This window comes from Myotis nattereri (assembly GCF_964212035.1).
Source record: "Myotis nattereri genome assembly, chromosome: 19".
NCBI lineage: Eukaryota > Metazoa > Chordata > Mammalia > Chiroptera > Vespertilionidae > Myotis > Myotis nattereri.
The window spans coordinates 15,193,501-15,206,990 of record NC_138095.1 but is presented as its reverse complement, the minus strand read 5'-3'; the positions used below and the strand labels follow the sequence as shown (position 1 = coordinate 15,206,990).

Genomic DNA, 13,490 nt, shown 5'->3' with positions numbered 1-13,490 from the left:
TTCCACTCTCTCTAAAAACCAACGGAAAAAATATCCTCATTCGTCCAGTGAGGATTAAAAAAAAAAAAAAAACAAAAGGTTTGATTCCTGCTGGCCTGGCCTGTTTCACAGCACTGCCGATAGACCGGAGCGCGCTCATGCGGCTGAGCACTTTAAGACAGTTCACCCCAGCTAGTGCTCCTGTGCTGGGATTTCTGACATCCGCTGCTTAGGTATGGTTAGGTGAGATACTCTGTTACTTTGAAATTCAAACTGAATCTTTGGGAAGGTTTCATGAATTTTAGCGTAGTCAGTGACACTTTACGGCAGTGGTCCTCAACCTTCCTAATGCCGCGACCCTTTCATACAGTTCCTCATGTTGTGGTGACCCCCAGCCATAAAATTGTTTTCGTTGCGACTTCATAACTGTAATGTTGCTACTGTTATGAATCGTCATGTAAATATCTGATATGCAGGATGTATTTTCATTGTTGCAAATTGAACAGAATTAAAGCATAGTGGTTAATCACAAAACAATATGTAATTATATGTGTTTTCTGATAGTCTGAGGCGACCCCTGTGAAAGGGTCGTTCGACCCCCAAAGGGGTCGCGACCCACAGGTTGAGAACCTCTGCTTTAGGGGATACTTTGTGGGGTGAGCTAACCAAATACAGGTTAATTTTTAAAACACCTCTCCCTGGGACACCTCCATGAGAAAAGAAAGTAGTATTTATGGAGCATCTCATTTGGGCCATGTTCTCTCAACTTGTATCTGATTTAATTCTCACAAAAGCCTGGTGAGTGCGTATTCCCCCCATTTCTCAGATGAGCAATCAAAAGTACAAAGAATTTAAGACGGTGACTGAACCATATTTTTTCATCTCGCTGATACCAGAGCACCCAGCATTTGCTCTCCTAATAAGGGATGCCCTTGTAAATGGCAAGGATGTCCCAAGGAAACTCTTGTTAGGATTTTGGATTATGGGGAACAGGAGGGAAAGAGAGAGGAAGCCGTGTGAAGGGGCAGCCGTTGAGTTTTGAGCCCCTGATGGGGAATGGCAGAACGTTGAAAAGCTCAGAAAGTTATGCCCAGCCGGCATGGCTCAGGAGTTGAGCGTCGACCTATGAACCAGGAGGTCACGGTTTGATTCCTGATCAGGGCACATGCCCAGGGTTGCAGACTCAATCCCCAGCGGGGGATGTACAGGAGGCAGCTGATCCATGAATGATTCCCTCTCATTATTGATGTTTCTAGCTCTCTCTCTCTCTCTGCCTCTCTCTCTCTCTGAAATCAGTTAAAACTCTATTTTTAAAAAAGAAATGCTCAGAAACTTGGAAGCAAAGGGAGTTTTGAAGGCTAAGCTCCTCTCCTTCATAAATAAACTCAAGGCTCAGCCCTGCGTGGATATCTGTTACAGAGGTGGGGTGACTTCCTAAGTCCCATCTCTGGAGCCCACTCCTCAGGTGTGTGACTCACCCGCAATGCAGCAGAAGAGGGAGAAGACCAACAAGAAGTGTTTGTCCATCCTGACGCAGGAGGAAAGAAGCCAGGGGCTGCCAGGCCAGGTCCCCAGGCTATGGCGAGGAAACTTCCTTCATCTCAGGGCAGGGATCATTCATGCAGAAGGGAACCAATCACACAAGGTTTCCATGGGGAGCTCAACTTCATTTTTCTCCACCCCACAGCAAAGAATAATGATCATTGATAAGTGCTGGGGTTTCCACTAAAACAACTTTGTTTTTTCATATAACCATCATAGTCATTATTATTAGCATTATAGTTACAATGTTATAATTTTTGTCCTGATTTCCCACAGGAGGAAAATGAACCAAGGTTAGTATCTGACCCAAGGCCACATATCTAGTGACTGATAGTGCCAGTCCTCAAAGCAAGACTTTCTAGTTTAGAGACCATATCTGGTCTCTCGATTCCCTGCCTCTTGGAGATTTATTCATACATTCAACAAACATTTTCTGAGCGCTTTATGTGCCAGACACACTTCCATGTATGCGAGCAGAGGCATGAATAACTCAGACGAGCTCACCTAGCTCCTTACCTTGCGGGTGAAAAAGAGGAACATCAGATGAAAAGATGTATCATCTATGACCAAATTGGGTCTTCAACCTAGAACTTGTGATTCTCAGCCCAGAATTCCTTCACCTTCCCAGAAATCCATGCTCCCTGGCCAGGGACTGTGAAATTTGTAGGGCTGTCAAATCCCCCCTAGAATGATACAACTTGAACTTAAGCAAATGTATATTGTGAATCTGGCCAGTTTTGTCCATGATGTAGGTATCTATCTTTATGAAAGTTAACTCAGTTGCCCTAACCGGTTTGGCTCAGTGGATAGAGCATCAGCCTGCAGACGGAAAGGTCCCAGGTTCGATTCCGGTCAAGGGCATGTACCTGGGTTGCGGGCACATCCCCAGTAAGGAGTGTGCAGGAGGCAGCTGATGGATGTTTCTCTCTCATGGATGTTTCTAACTCTCTATCCCTCTCCCTTCCTCTCTGAAAAAAAAAACAAACAATAAAATATATTTAAAAAAAGAAAGAAAGTTAACTCAGTCAAGGCTAACCAGGGGTCAAGCCGTGGAAAACGATGGCCAGCCCTGACATTCTAAAGCTAAGCCTGTCAGTCAGCAAGCTGAGGGGACTTTGGCGAGAGATCCCAAGAATCTTCCATACTGAACTAATTCAATGGCATGCTCTTTGGTTGTAGGAACAATATGTTCAATAAAACGTATCGAGTCTGACATTTTGAGACATCAGGCATAGATTACATGAAATAAGGTCTGAGCTCAAATGCCCCCAAATTTACAATCATCCTTGCTTGGGACGAGAGCCAGATAGGCTTTAGATATGAGGGAATTGGGTCTGGAAAAAAATATTGCTTCTAGAATGGAGAGAAAGATTGTGAAGTCTTTTCTCCACTCTGTCATATTTCTGGTGAGGACTTTCCAAAGGATTAGCAAGAAGGCAAACCAGTGAGCCTTTGGTGCTTGGGTCTATAAGGTTATCAGGGCATTTCTTTTGTTACTTGTTTTCTCTGCTTTGTCTGTTTAAAGACAATGACCCTAGAACAGTGGTTCTCAACCCTCCTAATGCTGCGACCCTTTAATACAGTTCCTCATGTTGTGGTGACCCCAATTTCATTGTTACAAATTGAACATAATTAAAGCATAGTGGTTAATCACAAAAACAATATGTAATTATATATGTGTTTTCCGATGGTCTTAGGCGACCCCTGTGAAAGGGTCGCTTGACCCCCAAAGGGGTTGCGACCCACAGGTTGAGAACCGCTGCTCTAGAACCATAGCCAAGGAAGTGTTTACACAGTTTCTATTCTTCTTCCTTCAAGGCTCCCTATGGCAGATGCTTTCTGAAAGGCTCATTGAGTTTTGAATCTCTTTTCTGCTGGATTATTTCCAGGGGGGATTATGGAATTTTGCAACTCCACCCAGGCACCGGGATCCTTTGACCCGCTCTGCATTCTCCCACAGTAACTCATCCATCAAAGTTCCTCTTAAAAACAATGTTGTTCTCCAGTTAGCATGGAGTAGGGGAGAATAGGTATTAGAACCTGTTAGGAGAGGCAATGTGGTATAATAGAAATAGCATTTTCCTCGGAGTCTGGAGACCTGTGGCTGACGGCAATGCAACTTCTGGTGTCTCTACCAAGCCACTTATCTATGAAGTGGGATTTCGAGCGTTTTTAGGATCATTTACAACTTTACCATTCTATGGCTCTATGGCGTACATCATGAGGATGGGTACCAATGCTGTTATTTTGACCTAGCACCCTGCTTCGCACACGGTGGTGAGCTGAACATATGGTGACTGAGTGCGGAAGTGAACGGGTGAAGGTGTCCATCTCACCTGATTCCAGTCTCCATAACTGATAGAGTCAGTGGGGCACAGCCCCAGATGAATGCATTCCCAAGGGAAGAAGCTGCCACTCAGCATAGATGCCGTTCGCCCTGCTCTGGGGAGATGAAAGCAGAACATCGTGTCCTTGTGTTTATGGTCCCTCTTGGCATCAGGATGGGGGCTGAGATCTTGGTGATACCACAGATGAGCAACCTCCTAATCTGAGTTTCTAAAAAGAAAGCTCGGTTTGAAAAGGTTGGCACATTTCTTTTTTTCTTCTTTTTTAATATGCTTTTATTGATTTCAGAGAGGAAGGGAGTGGGAGAGAGAGATAGAAACATCAATGATGAGAGAGAATCATTGATCAGCTGCCTCCTGCTTGGGGATCCCCTACTGGGGATCGAGCCCACAACCTAGGCATGTGCCCTGACCGGGAATTGAACCTTGACTTCCTGGTACATAGGTCGACGTTCAACCACTGAGCCACACCAGCTGGGTGGTCTTGTCTCTTCAGCTTCCTTTAAACTGGAATATTTCTACAGCCTGTCCTTGTCTTTCGTGATGTGAGATATATATATATATAAAACAGTCCTCCCTCTTTTAAAATGCAGCATTCATCATTCATTTGGGGGGTGTTTGATAATTCCTCACGATTAGATTTAGATGGTCCATTCTGGACTGAAGTACTGCATGGGTGCTATTGTGTTCTTCTTTGTATCATATTTAGAGGCACACAATGTCTATCTGTTCTTCACTGAGGATGTAAAAATACATTACATTTTATTTTTAAATTTTTATCATAGCTTTATTGAGTTATAATTGGCCTCCAAAAACTGCACTAATTTAGACTGTATGGTATAATAATATTTGGCATGTTCATAATTGTGACACCATACCAAAACCAAGATGGCCAAAAGGCCCAGGACAGTCCAGCTGGTTTTCATGATTGCCTCTGTAAACTTCCTAAGCAGCACAACGCTTCACTTTGAAGTGTCAAAATGCATGCCGCCTACTCTCTCAGGACTCTAGCTGGAAGGTAGAAAGAGCTTCATTTTTACATCCTTATTTTAGTTCCCCCCAAATCAATCTGATAACCTGGTTGCTACGTGAAAAATGGGCTGGAAGGATGCATGAGAGGATGTGCAAAAATCATTATTCATTTGTTCCACAAATACAGTATTTATGGGGTGTCTCCTCTGTGGGGAGCTTCCGGATGCTGGGAGTGCCGTGGTAAATAAAACCAAGCCCTGGCTTTGTTCTGGTAGAGGAATCAAGCAAGTCACCAAATAGATACGTACAGTCAGGTAGTGAGAAATTCCATCCTACGCGATCAGGACACAGTAAACCCAGCAGCAAGACCAGTGCATGGTCCCCCCCTTTTTTTTTTACCACATGCCATCACCTCCAACAACATGCACCTTTGTTTTTTGTGTTTTTTTGTTTTGTTTTGTTTTAAATATTTTATTGAATTTTTACAGAGAGGAAGGGAGAGGGATAGAGAGGTAGAAACATCAATCAGCTGCCTCTTGCACACCCCCTACTGGGGATGTGACTGCAACCCAGGTACATGCCCTTGACCGGAATCGAACCTGGGACCCTTTAGTCCACAGGCCGACGCTCTATCCACTGAGCCAAACCGGTTAGGGCAACATGCACCTTTGTGCCCTGGTTTCCTGCTTACCCATATCACTGCAACCCATCACAGTGTGTCAGGTCTTTTGCCAGCTCCGTACTTGGACATATGCTGTTCTTTTGGGTGCCTGTCCCTACTCACTTCTTAAAAAAAAAAAAAAAGTTTTGATTGATTTTAGTGAGAGAGAGAGAGAGAGAGAGAGAGAAACATCAATGTGAGAGAGAAACATCCATCGGCTGCCTCCTGTATGCCCCCTACAGGGGATTGAGCCCACAGGCCAGGCATGTGCCCTGTCTGGAATTGATCTGGAGACCTTTTGGTTCATGGGACCACACCCAACCCACTGAGCCACATCAGCCAGGGCCCTCCTCACCTATTTTAGCTAGCACATTGATAGCCCGAAAAGTCCTGTCCAACCACTTCTTTTTCAGGGAAACCTTCCCTGGTTAGACAGTCAAATTGGAGTGTCCCGCATCTCAGCCCTCATAAACAGCCTTGCTTGATGTACCTGTGGTCCCTAAAACAAGGCTCTAATGTCTGTGAGACCACTAACATGTGTCTTAGTTCGCTGATCTTCTCTCCCTGTGATATTATCATTTGGTCTGTATTTTGTAGTTATTTAATTACAAAATCAATCGCCTGAAAGTAAACCAGACAAATTTCACCTTGGCTTACCTTTTCCCTTCCCTACACCACAGAAGGGGCACCCCAATGCTCCCCCACATTCAGACTACACCTGGAATCCTGAGCTTATGTGGTGAGACAAAAAAAGTTCTGCGATTATTCTCAAGAGAGCAACTAAGTTAGTGAAAATAGCTAAAAGGAACTAAGATGTCCAAATCCCGTCTTGATATATTTGAAAGGTTAGAATGTGTAAGAGAATTTGACTTTATTGCATAGCTCAATGTATACTAGAGGCCTGATGCACGAAATTCGTCACAGCTTTGTCCGGAAAATCGTTCAGCTATCCAGTCTAATTAGCATATTATGCTTTTATTATTATAGATGTTGGCTCATTGTTGAAGAGAATTTTAAACTAGATGCCTTAGGGGTAGTGAGACTCCAGTGGGTGGTTTTGTTCTGGGAACATCGAGGTACTGTCTGTCCCGGAATTTTTATGATTCTATAATTTAGAAGAAGTGCCCAAGGACAGATCACTGGAGGAGATTAACCAGCACGTTCCTCAGGAAAGTGCACACGACCCAAGCCCAAGGATGTTCGCTCTGTTTTTGCTGGGCCTGGTCTCTCTGATCTGCACCAATAATGGTAAGTCCTGGAGACAGAGGGGGCAGCTGGTTGTTGCTTAGGAGATGGGCAGACACTGGGGGAGGAGAAATTTCCAGAATTGGCTTCGGGACTTGGGCAGATTTATGTGAAATTATTTCAAGGAATACTTTTCTTCTTTTCACAGGTGCTCTCCAGAGGTATCTCGTAGGTACGACCGTGCCTAGTCTGAAGTCCTTGGTAAACGGGTCTTTTGTGACGTGTTTAGAAGCAAACCTCCCCTCCATCTGCAGAGAGGGCTAGAAAACATTCTTATTATAGAGTCCTAGGATTTTTCTCTTCTCCCAGACCAATTTAGTCCATTCCAGACCAATTTAGTCTATTCCTTTCCGTAAGGAGACTAAAATCCACTTTGTTACTCCCTTTTCCTCCTTACTGGACAAAAGCCATCTAGATTTTGACTTGACAAGGGGCTAAATCTTTGGGGTGGGTGCATAGATAAATGTTATAGGGACTCTGACCTTTTGAAATCATACGCAGCATTTGATGTATGTTGTCTGTACATGTTAGCTTCCACGGAGATTATTGAAGGATTCGATGGCCTGAGGAAGAGTAGGAGCCATGAGGCAACAGTACATTCCTGTAGAGAAGCCCCCCAGCGTGGAGAACCCTCTGCTGAGTACATTCTGTTTAAACACCTCTTTCTGTGTCTGGCAGAGCCTTCTGTACTATGTTATAAATGTAAGAAATTTCATCTTGGGTTATGCTATGACACCATGGACTCCTGCAACCTGAAGTTCCAGCAGTCCTGTGCCATCGAGAACGTTTACATCCTCACAAAAAAAGGTAGTGTGGGGTTCAGTGTGACTGAGAAAGATCCACCTCCCCACCTTGGACACTTGCTGTTCTTTTGCCCTCACTCAGAGGGTGTGAGAGAATGGGCTGGGGAAGGAAGGGGTGGTCCTCTAGAGGGGATGACAAATGCCCCTGGGGCACCTAGACACGTCCATTATTGGTTTTCCTGAAGACAGCAGTGAGTGAAGAAGCAGCTGATGTGCCTTATTGGTTAGGGAATGAAATCCATGACCTGGGTCAGCAGTTAGTAGACTCAGCTTTGTGGCTCATCTGGGCTCAGGGAAAAATTAGTGAGGCTCTGACGAGAGGTGGTTCCTAGGAACACGGTGGGAGGAAACGTAGTCATTACAGTGGCATTCCCTCTCTTTCACCTCCTCAGGGCAGAGTATATACTACTATTCAATACTGTCATGCATGACCAACTGTGAGGACGTCAACTTCTTGGGTTTTGAGAAGAGGACAGAGCTCATCTGTTGCAACCACAGTAACTACTGCAACCTCCCCGAGGGATCCTAGCTCGGCATCTCTCCTGGGTTTGGGGGTCATTGTCCAACTCCCCATTCCCTTTATTTCCTCCCCACAGACCTTACTTTTCTCTCCTCTTCTGACAATGGCGGAGAGTGAGAAAGCCAGCTGATAGTGGAAGGAGTAGTGGTCATAAGAAGAACTAGAGGAGGGTAGCTGAGTCTCATTCATTAGGAAGTGTCTGATGGGGATAAAAGAGGACTAACCCTAGCTTCCCAAGACGCTGGCAACGTGAGCCACATCTTTCTCTGGTAGAGAGCTCTTTGGTGGTGGGGGTGAGGTGGTGGGGGGTGGAAGGTGGGGGGGCGGGGAGCAGGAATCAAGCCAGAACACCTGGGCAGGCATAGGGATAAAGCATCAAGGAACATTTTTAAGGGCATTTCAGTTTGTGGACACTAAGATTTGAGAGACAATTTGGTGTGAGTGCATTTATGATGGCCCTACCTAGCCAGGGAATCAGGTAGCCATGTAGGGACTGAATTGAGAATAGAGACCTTGCCCTCGCCGGTTTGGCTCAGTGGATAGAGTGCCTGTGGACTGGAAGGGTCCCAGGTTTGATTCCAGTCAAGGGCACATGCCCAGGTAGTGGGCTCGATCCCCAGTAGGGGGGGCGGGCACGTACAGGAGGCAGCCAATCAATGATTCTCTCTCATCATTGATGTTTCTATCTCTCTCTCTCTCCCTCTCCCTTCCTCTCCGAAATCAATAAAAATACATATTTTTTAATTTAAAAAAGGAGAGGGCTTTTTCTTACCCATGAAGAAGACAGAGCCATGTGTTTGCAACCTGAAATGTGTTTATTTAGGAAAGGGTTCTGAGGGGGCCGTGGCAACAATGTCACCGGGAGGTGGAACCACAGAAGGGCCAGCTAGTTTAGATGAGTTCATTACAAAAGTCAAAGCTCCTGCAGCACCGGAACTCCACCAGGTAGATGCTCCATCTGATGTTGTTCACGTTCGCACAGTTCTTCAGGCAGCCCATGAAGGTCAACCAGGGAGTGCCGTCACCTGCAGAGGGGAGGAGAAACATCAGGACAGTGGCGCCTACCCAGAAACTTCTGTCCAGACCACCCTGGCAGAGGAAAGCGGCCTCGGGTCGTAGTGTGTGGCTGCGCTATTCAAACGGGGAGAACTGGAAGGTGCTGCTGGTTGGAGGCTTCCCAGACGCAAGGCCATGGTAGAGGAGTTGGGGGAAAGGGTTGGGGGTGGAGAAACAATGCCAGCAGCAATCCTGGGGCTGCCAAAGCGGACGCTGCTGTCGAGAATTGGCACTGGTTTAAGTAAGAGCTATAAATGCCAAGGGATCACTTAGCAGGAAGGGTAGGCGATCGGTGAAGTCATGATGCTTCGTCGTACCCATTGAGGGCTATTTGAGCCAGTCGCTACTGCTGCTCGCAGCTCCTCCGTCTCCACAGCTGAAAGCCACCCAGGAGGACTTGCAGGCAGAGACAGACAAAGACACGGAGCTGCCCTCCCCTCCCCAGGCCCAGCTGCTCTCCAGCCAGCTGCCTCTCCCCTGCTCTCTTCGGGCTTCTGGAAATACTGGCTCTCTAGCTACAGACCCAGCCCTTCCTTCATGGTCACCCTCATCTAGTGTCATTCTGCCATATGATGGGGGTGGAGGTACCAGCCACTCAGAGCTGAGATCGCCAGGAGTGAAAGGAGTCCGCCTCTTTCCTCTGGCTGACCCCTCCCTGTCTGCTTCCTTCACCCCTCTTTCCTTCCGCCTACCCCAGCCGTGGGCAAACTACGGCCCCACCGTGGGCCGGATCCAGCCCGTTTGAAATGAATAAAACTAAAAAAAAAAAAAAAGACCGTACCCTTTTATGTAATGATGTTTACTTTGAATTTATATTCGTTCACACAAACACTCCATCCATGCTTTTGTTCCTGCCCTCCGGTCCAGTTTAAGAACCCATTGTGGCCCTCCAGTCAAAAAGCTTGCCCACCCCTGCCCTACCCACAACTTACTTTTAGCAATCCTCCCAACTGTGCAAGCCTCCTCCGGCGTGGCATGACAGATCCCCCTGCCTCTGGAGCATCTCTCCCCTGGAAACCTGATGTGGCACATTTTGCACTGGACAGTGTCTGTAATTTGGACCAGAGAGGAGAGAAGTGGAAGGGAGAGCAGCTCTCGCAGGCCCTGGGAGGACCCACCTCCCCTTTCAGGCTGGGATTCTGCAGAGGTTAAGGCCAAGACAGAGTGTGGGGTCTATGGTCTCAAGAGCCTTAGTCTGACAAATATGGGAGGGGAAAGACACAAAAAGAGGAGCAAAGCGAAGGCTGAGACCACCAGCTCAGGTCCTCCTCATACTCACCAAAAAGTTTGCTTTTATCAATATAGAGGTGCTGCTCGTAGAGTGCCTGCGCTGGCAAAGAGAAATGGAATGTGATGCAAACCTGCCCTTTTCATCCTTGCCGTGCCCGGGGTCCATCCTCCCTCTAACCTGGAGCCACCTTAGGCCATGTCTGTCCCTCCGGATCCTGACCACCTATCTCACGACCCCTTCGCGCTCCTTCCCCACTTGAATGCTCTTCACCTGTACGGGGCCTCTCAGACTCCCCTCCCCGTTCTTCTAGGACGCAGCGCAGACCAGGGGGAGACAGGGAAATACACTTCCTTTTTTTCTTTTTTTTTAAACCTCACTCTCTTCTTTTTAACCCACCCTATATGGCTTTTACCCACGTGTTGTCTGGAAGCTGACAATAGGAAAGTCAACAGAGCTCATCTGTTGCAACCATAGTAACTATTGCAACCTCCCTGAGGGATCCTAGCTCTGCATCTCTCCTGGGTTTGGGGTCATTCTTCAACTCCCCATTGAAGAATGGCTAAAGCATCTGATAGCCATTACGTAGTTACACTTTGGATTTGGCCCGCTAGTGCCTGGAACGTCTCCCTTTCCACTTTCCCTCGTTCGTGCCCTTTATTAACTCGCCCTAAGCCTTGTCAGCTGCTGTTCATGTTAGGAGGTCAAACCTAAAACCAGCTCCCACCCCAGCCCCCTCCTGCGGGAATAGGTTGCTGGGTGTTCAAAGTCTGGGTCTATCTCTGGTTCCTTTCCATCCCCAAGGCCTGCCCTGCCCCTCTCATCTCCTCCCTCCTCTAACCTTCCCCCTCCCCCACTATTGATCCATTTCTACTCACCTGCTTCTTCTCTGTTCATAAATGACCCAGATAGTACTGTTGGGGGAAGAGAGATACATTCTCTGCAGACCTTGTTTTAACAAGTCCCACCTCCCAGCTTCTGTGAAAATTCTCTCAATTCCTTATAATCCATCAATTTTTTCCTGGGGGGAGTGGGGGAGGCACGGACAGAAGCTATGGCTTTGGTGAGATCCCAGGGACATGATGCCCTGAGGTGGAAGGCATGGCATTGGAATGGCAGTTTCTGGTGCCCCAGGGCTCCCCTAAGAGGACCTCTGTGGTGGGAACCCTGACCTATTCCAGGACCCTCCACACGTCTCTCCAACCGTCACCCCTGGGGCTCACCTCTGAAGCAGCAGAGCAGCACAGGGAGTCCCCACAGGAGGGGCCTGTCCATTGTGGAGGGAGAGAGGAGTAGCTTAGGGCAGGAGCTGAGGTGCCTATTTATACACCTGCCAGGTGGGGCTTCCCCAGGAAGGGCTAGGGGCGGGGACACTGTGGAAGTCCTTCAGAGACTCTCCTGCTTCTCGGGACCAGTCATTTCCCTTTCGGCACATTTCGGGAGAGGGACTGGCTAGACACATCCTGGCCCTGATTTATTTCAGTCCTGCCCCTCAGGATGTCCCATGTCATGTTCTACGACCTTTTCTTTATTCCACACGGTGGAGAGTACAGGGTGGATCAGGGCTGGGCAGGTAGGACTCAGACATCCTCACCAAGGTGCTCATTAAAGCAAGGAGAGCATGAGTGCAGATAACTGGAAGGCAGAACGGCCGATGCCTCTAGGGCAGTGGTTCTCAACCTTCTGGCCCTTTAAATACAGTTCCTCATGTGGTGACCCCCAACCATAAAATTATTTTCGTTGCTACTTTATCACTGTCATGTTGCTACTGTTATGAATCATCATGTAAATATCTGATATGCAGGATGGTCTTAGGCGACCCCTGTGAAAGGGTCGTTCGACCGCCAAAGGGATCGCGACCCACAGGTTGAGAACCGCTGCTCTAGGGACTGGGGAAGAGAAGGGGAAGGTTAGGCTCAGAGGCCCTGACAGAGGATTCTCCCGAGGGGAGTGGTCCCCCACTGTCAGTCATCTCGGAATGAAGCAAACCCTAGGATAGGAGAGGAGAGTCGAGGAGGAAACTGCTTCCCAGTCTGGGAGTTGAGACTTAGATTTTTTGTATGTTAATCCTCACCCAAGGGGATTTTTCCCATTAATTTTTAGAAAGACCGGAAAGGATGGCGGAAGAAGAAGCAGGATAGAGACAGAGATGTGAGAGAGACACATCCATTATTGGTTGCCTCCTGCTCCTGCCCCAGCCACGGTCGGCGGTCAAACCCGAAACCCAGGTACATGCCCTTGACCAGGAATCAAACCCGTGACTCTTCAGTGTATGGGCAAATGCTCTAACCACTGACCCACACCAACCAGGGTGAGACGTAGACTTTTGTTAGCAGAGAGAAGTTTGGGATTACTTCTCCTGGAGGGAGGTCAGCTGGCCCTTCCCCCTGGCTGTCAGGCCGGGTATTAGTGGGTTTTCCCTGAACTCGAGAGGGACTATGCGTCCAGGTAGGTAGGTGGTTGAATGTAAAGGTCCCATGGAGGGACTGAGCCAGTGGATTCCAAGAACAGCCATAGCCAGGATCTTAGTCTATGTTTTCTGTTAGCTTCCCTCAGTTATTCCCATGCCTTCAACAAACCATAATGGAAATCTCAGCTTAGTCCCTGATGTTATTTGCAAGGAATTGAGGGTAGGGTCTGTGTCCATGCTTCGGGCAAAGCCATATAGGGGGAGAAACAACACCTGGAAGGAAGCAGATTGCACTAGGACAGTGGTTGGCAAACTCATTAGTCAACAGAGCCAAATATCAACAGTATAACAACTGAAATTTCTTTTGAGAGCCAAATTTTTTAAACTTAAGCTATATAGGTAGGTACATTCAACTTTAAATTCATGGTTTTCGTCTTCCGTTTTTCTTTGCTTCTTCTTTGTAGTCATCTCAAACAGGGCACCTAAAAAAATGTTTCATTTTATAATAATAAAGCCACCAACACAAAAGAATTACAGTTCTTAAATTGATGACAATAATACCTGTAGGATTTGCAGCTGGTTGGAAAAATACAGGTAACTTTATGCTTCGAGTAGGTACTTTTGTCACCCGTGCGCGATTTGCGGACTTGACTAGCACTAACCACTGCACCATAAGACAGCTGACTGACTGGCTCACTCATCTCGTGCATGAATCGCACGCGCCTCTCC

At 47.2% G+C, this 13,490-nt stretch overlaps 2 protein-coding genes across 2 annotated transcripts; one reads left to right on the top strand and one right to left on the bottom strand.

Annotated features, from left to right (window-relative positions):
* Nucleotides 1-1,462: 1,462 nt before the first annotated feature.
* PATE2 (prostate and testis expressed 2) lies at nt 1,463-8,076 on the top strand (the record flags this gene model as incomplete). The annotated part of the gene is made up of 3 exons (XM_081113732.1): nt 1,463-1,541; nt 7,423-7,556; nt 7,945-8,076. The coding sequence occupies 3 exons, from the start codon at nt 1,463-1,465 to the stop codon at nt 8,074-8,076; spliced, it is 345 nt and encodes a 114-aa protein (XP_080969858.1).
* An 882-nt stretch (nt 8,077-8,958) lies between these two features.
* LOC308535066 (prostate and testis expressed protein 1-like) lies at nt 8,959-11,626 on the bottom strand (the record flags this gene model as incomplete). The annotated part of the gene is made up of 5 exons (XM_081113764.1): nt 8,959-9,092; nt 10,056-10,172; nt 10,403-10,453; nt 11,230-11,265; nt 11,575-11,626. The coding sequence occupies 5 exons, from the start codon at nt 11,624-11,626 to the stop codon at nt 8,959-8,961; spliced, it is 390 nt and encodes a 129-aa protein (XP_080969890.1).
* Between the last annotated feature and the right edge of the window lie 1,864 nt (nt 11,627-13,490).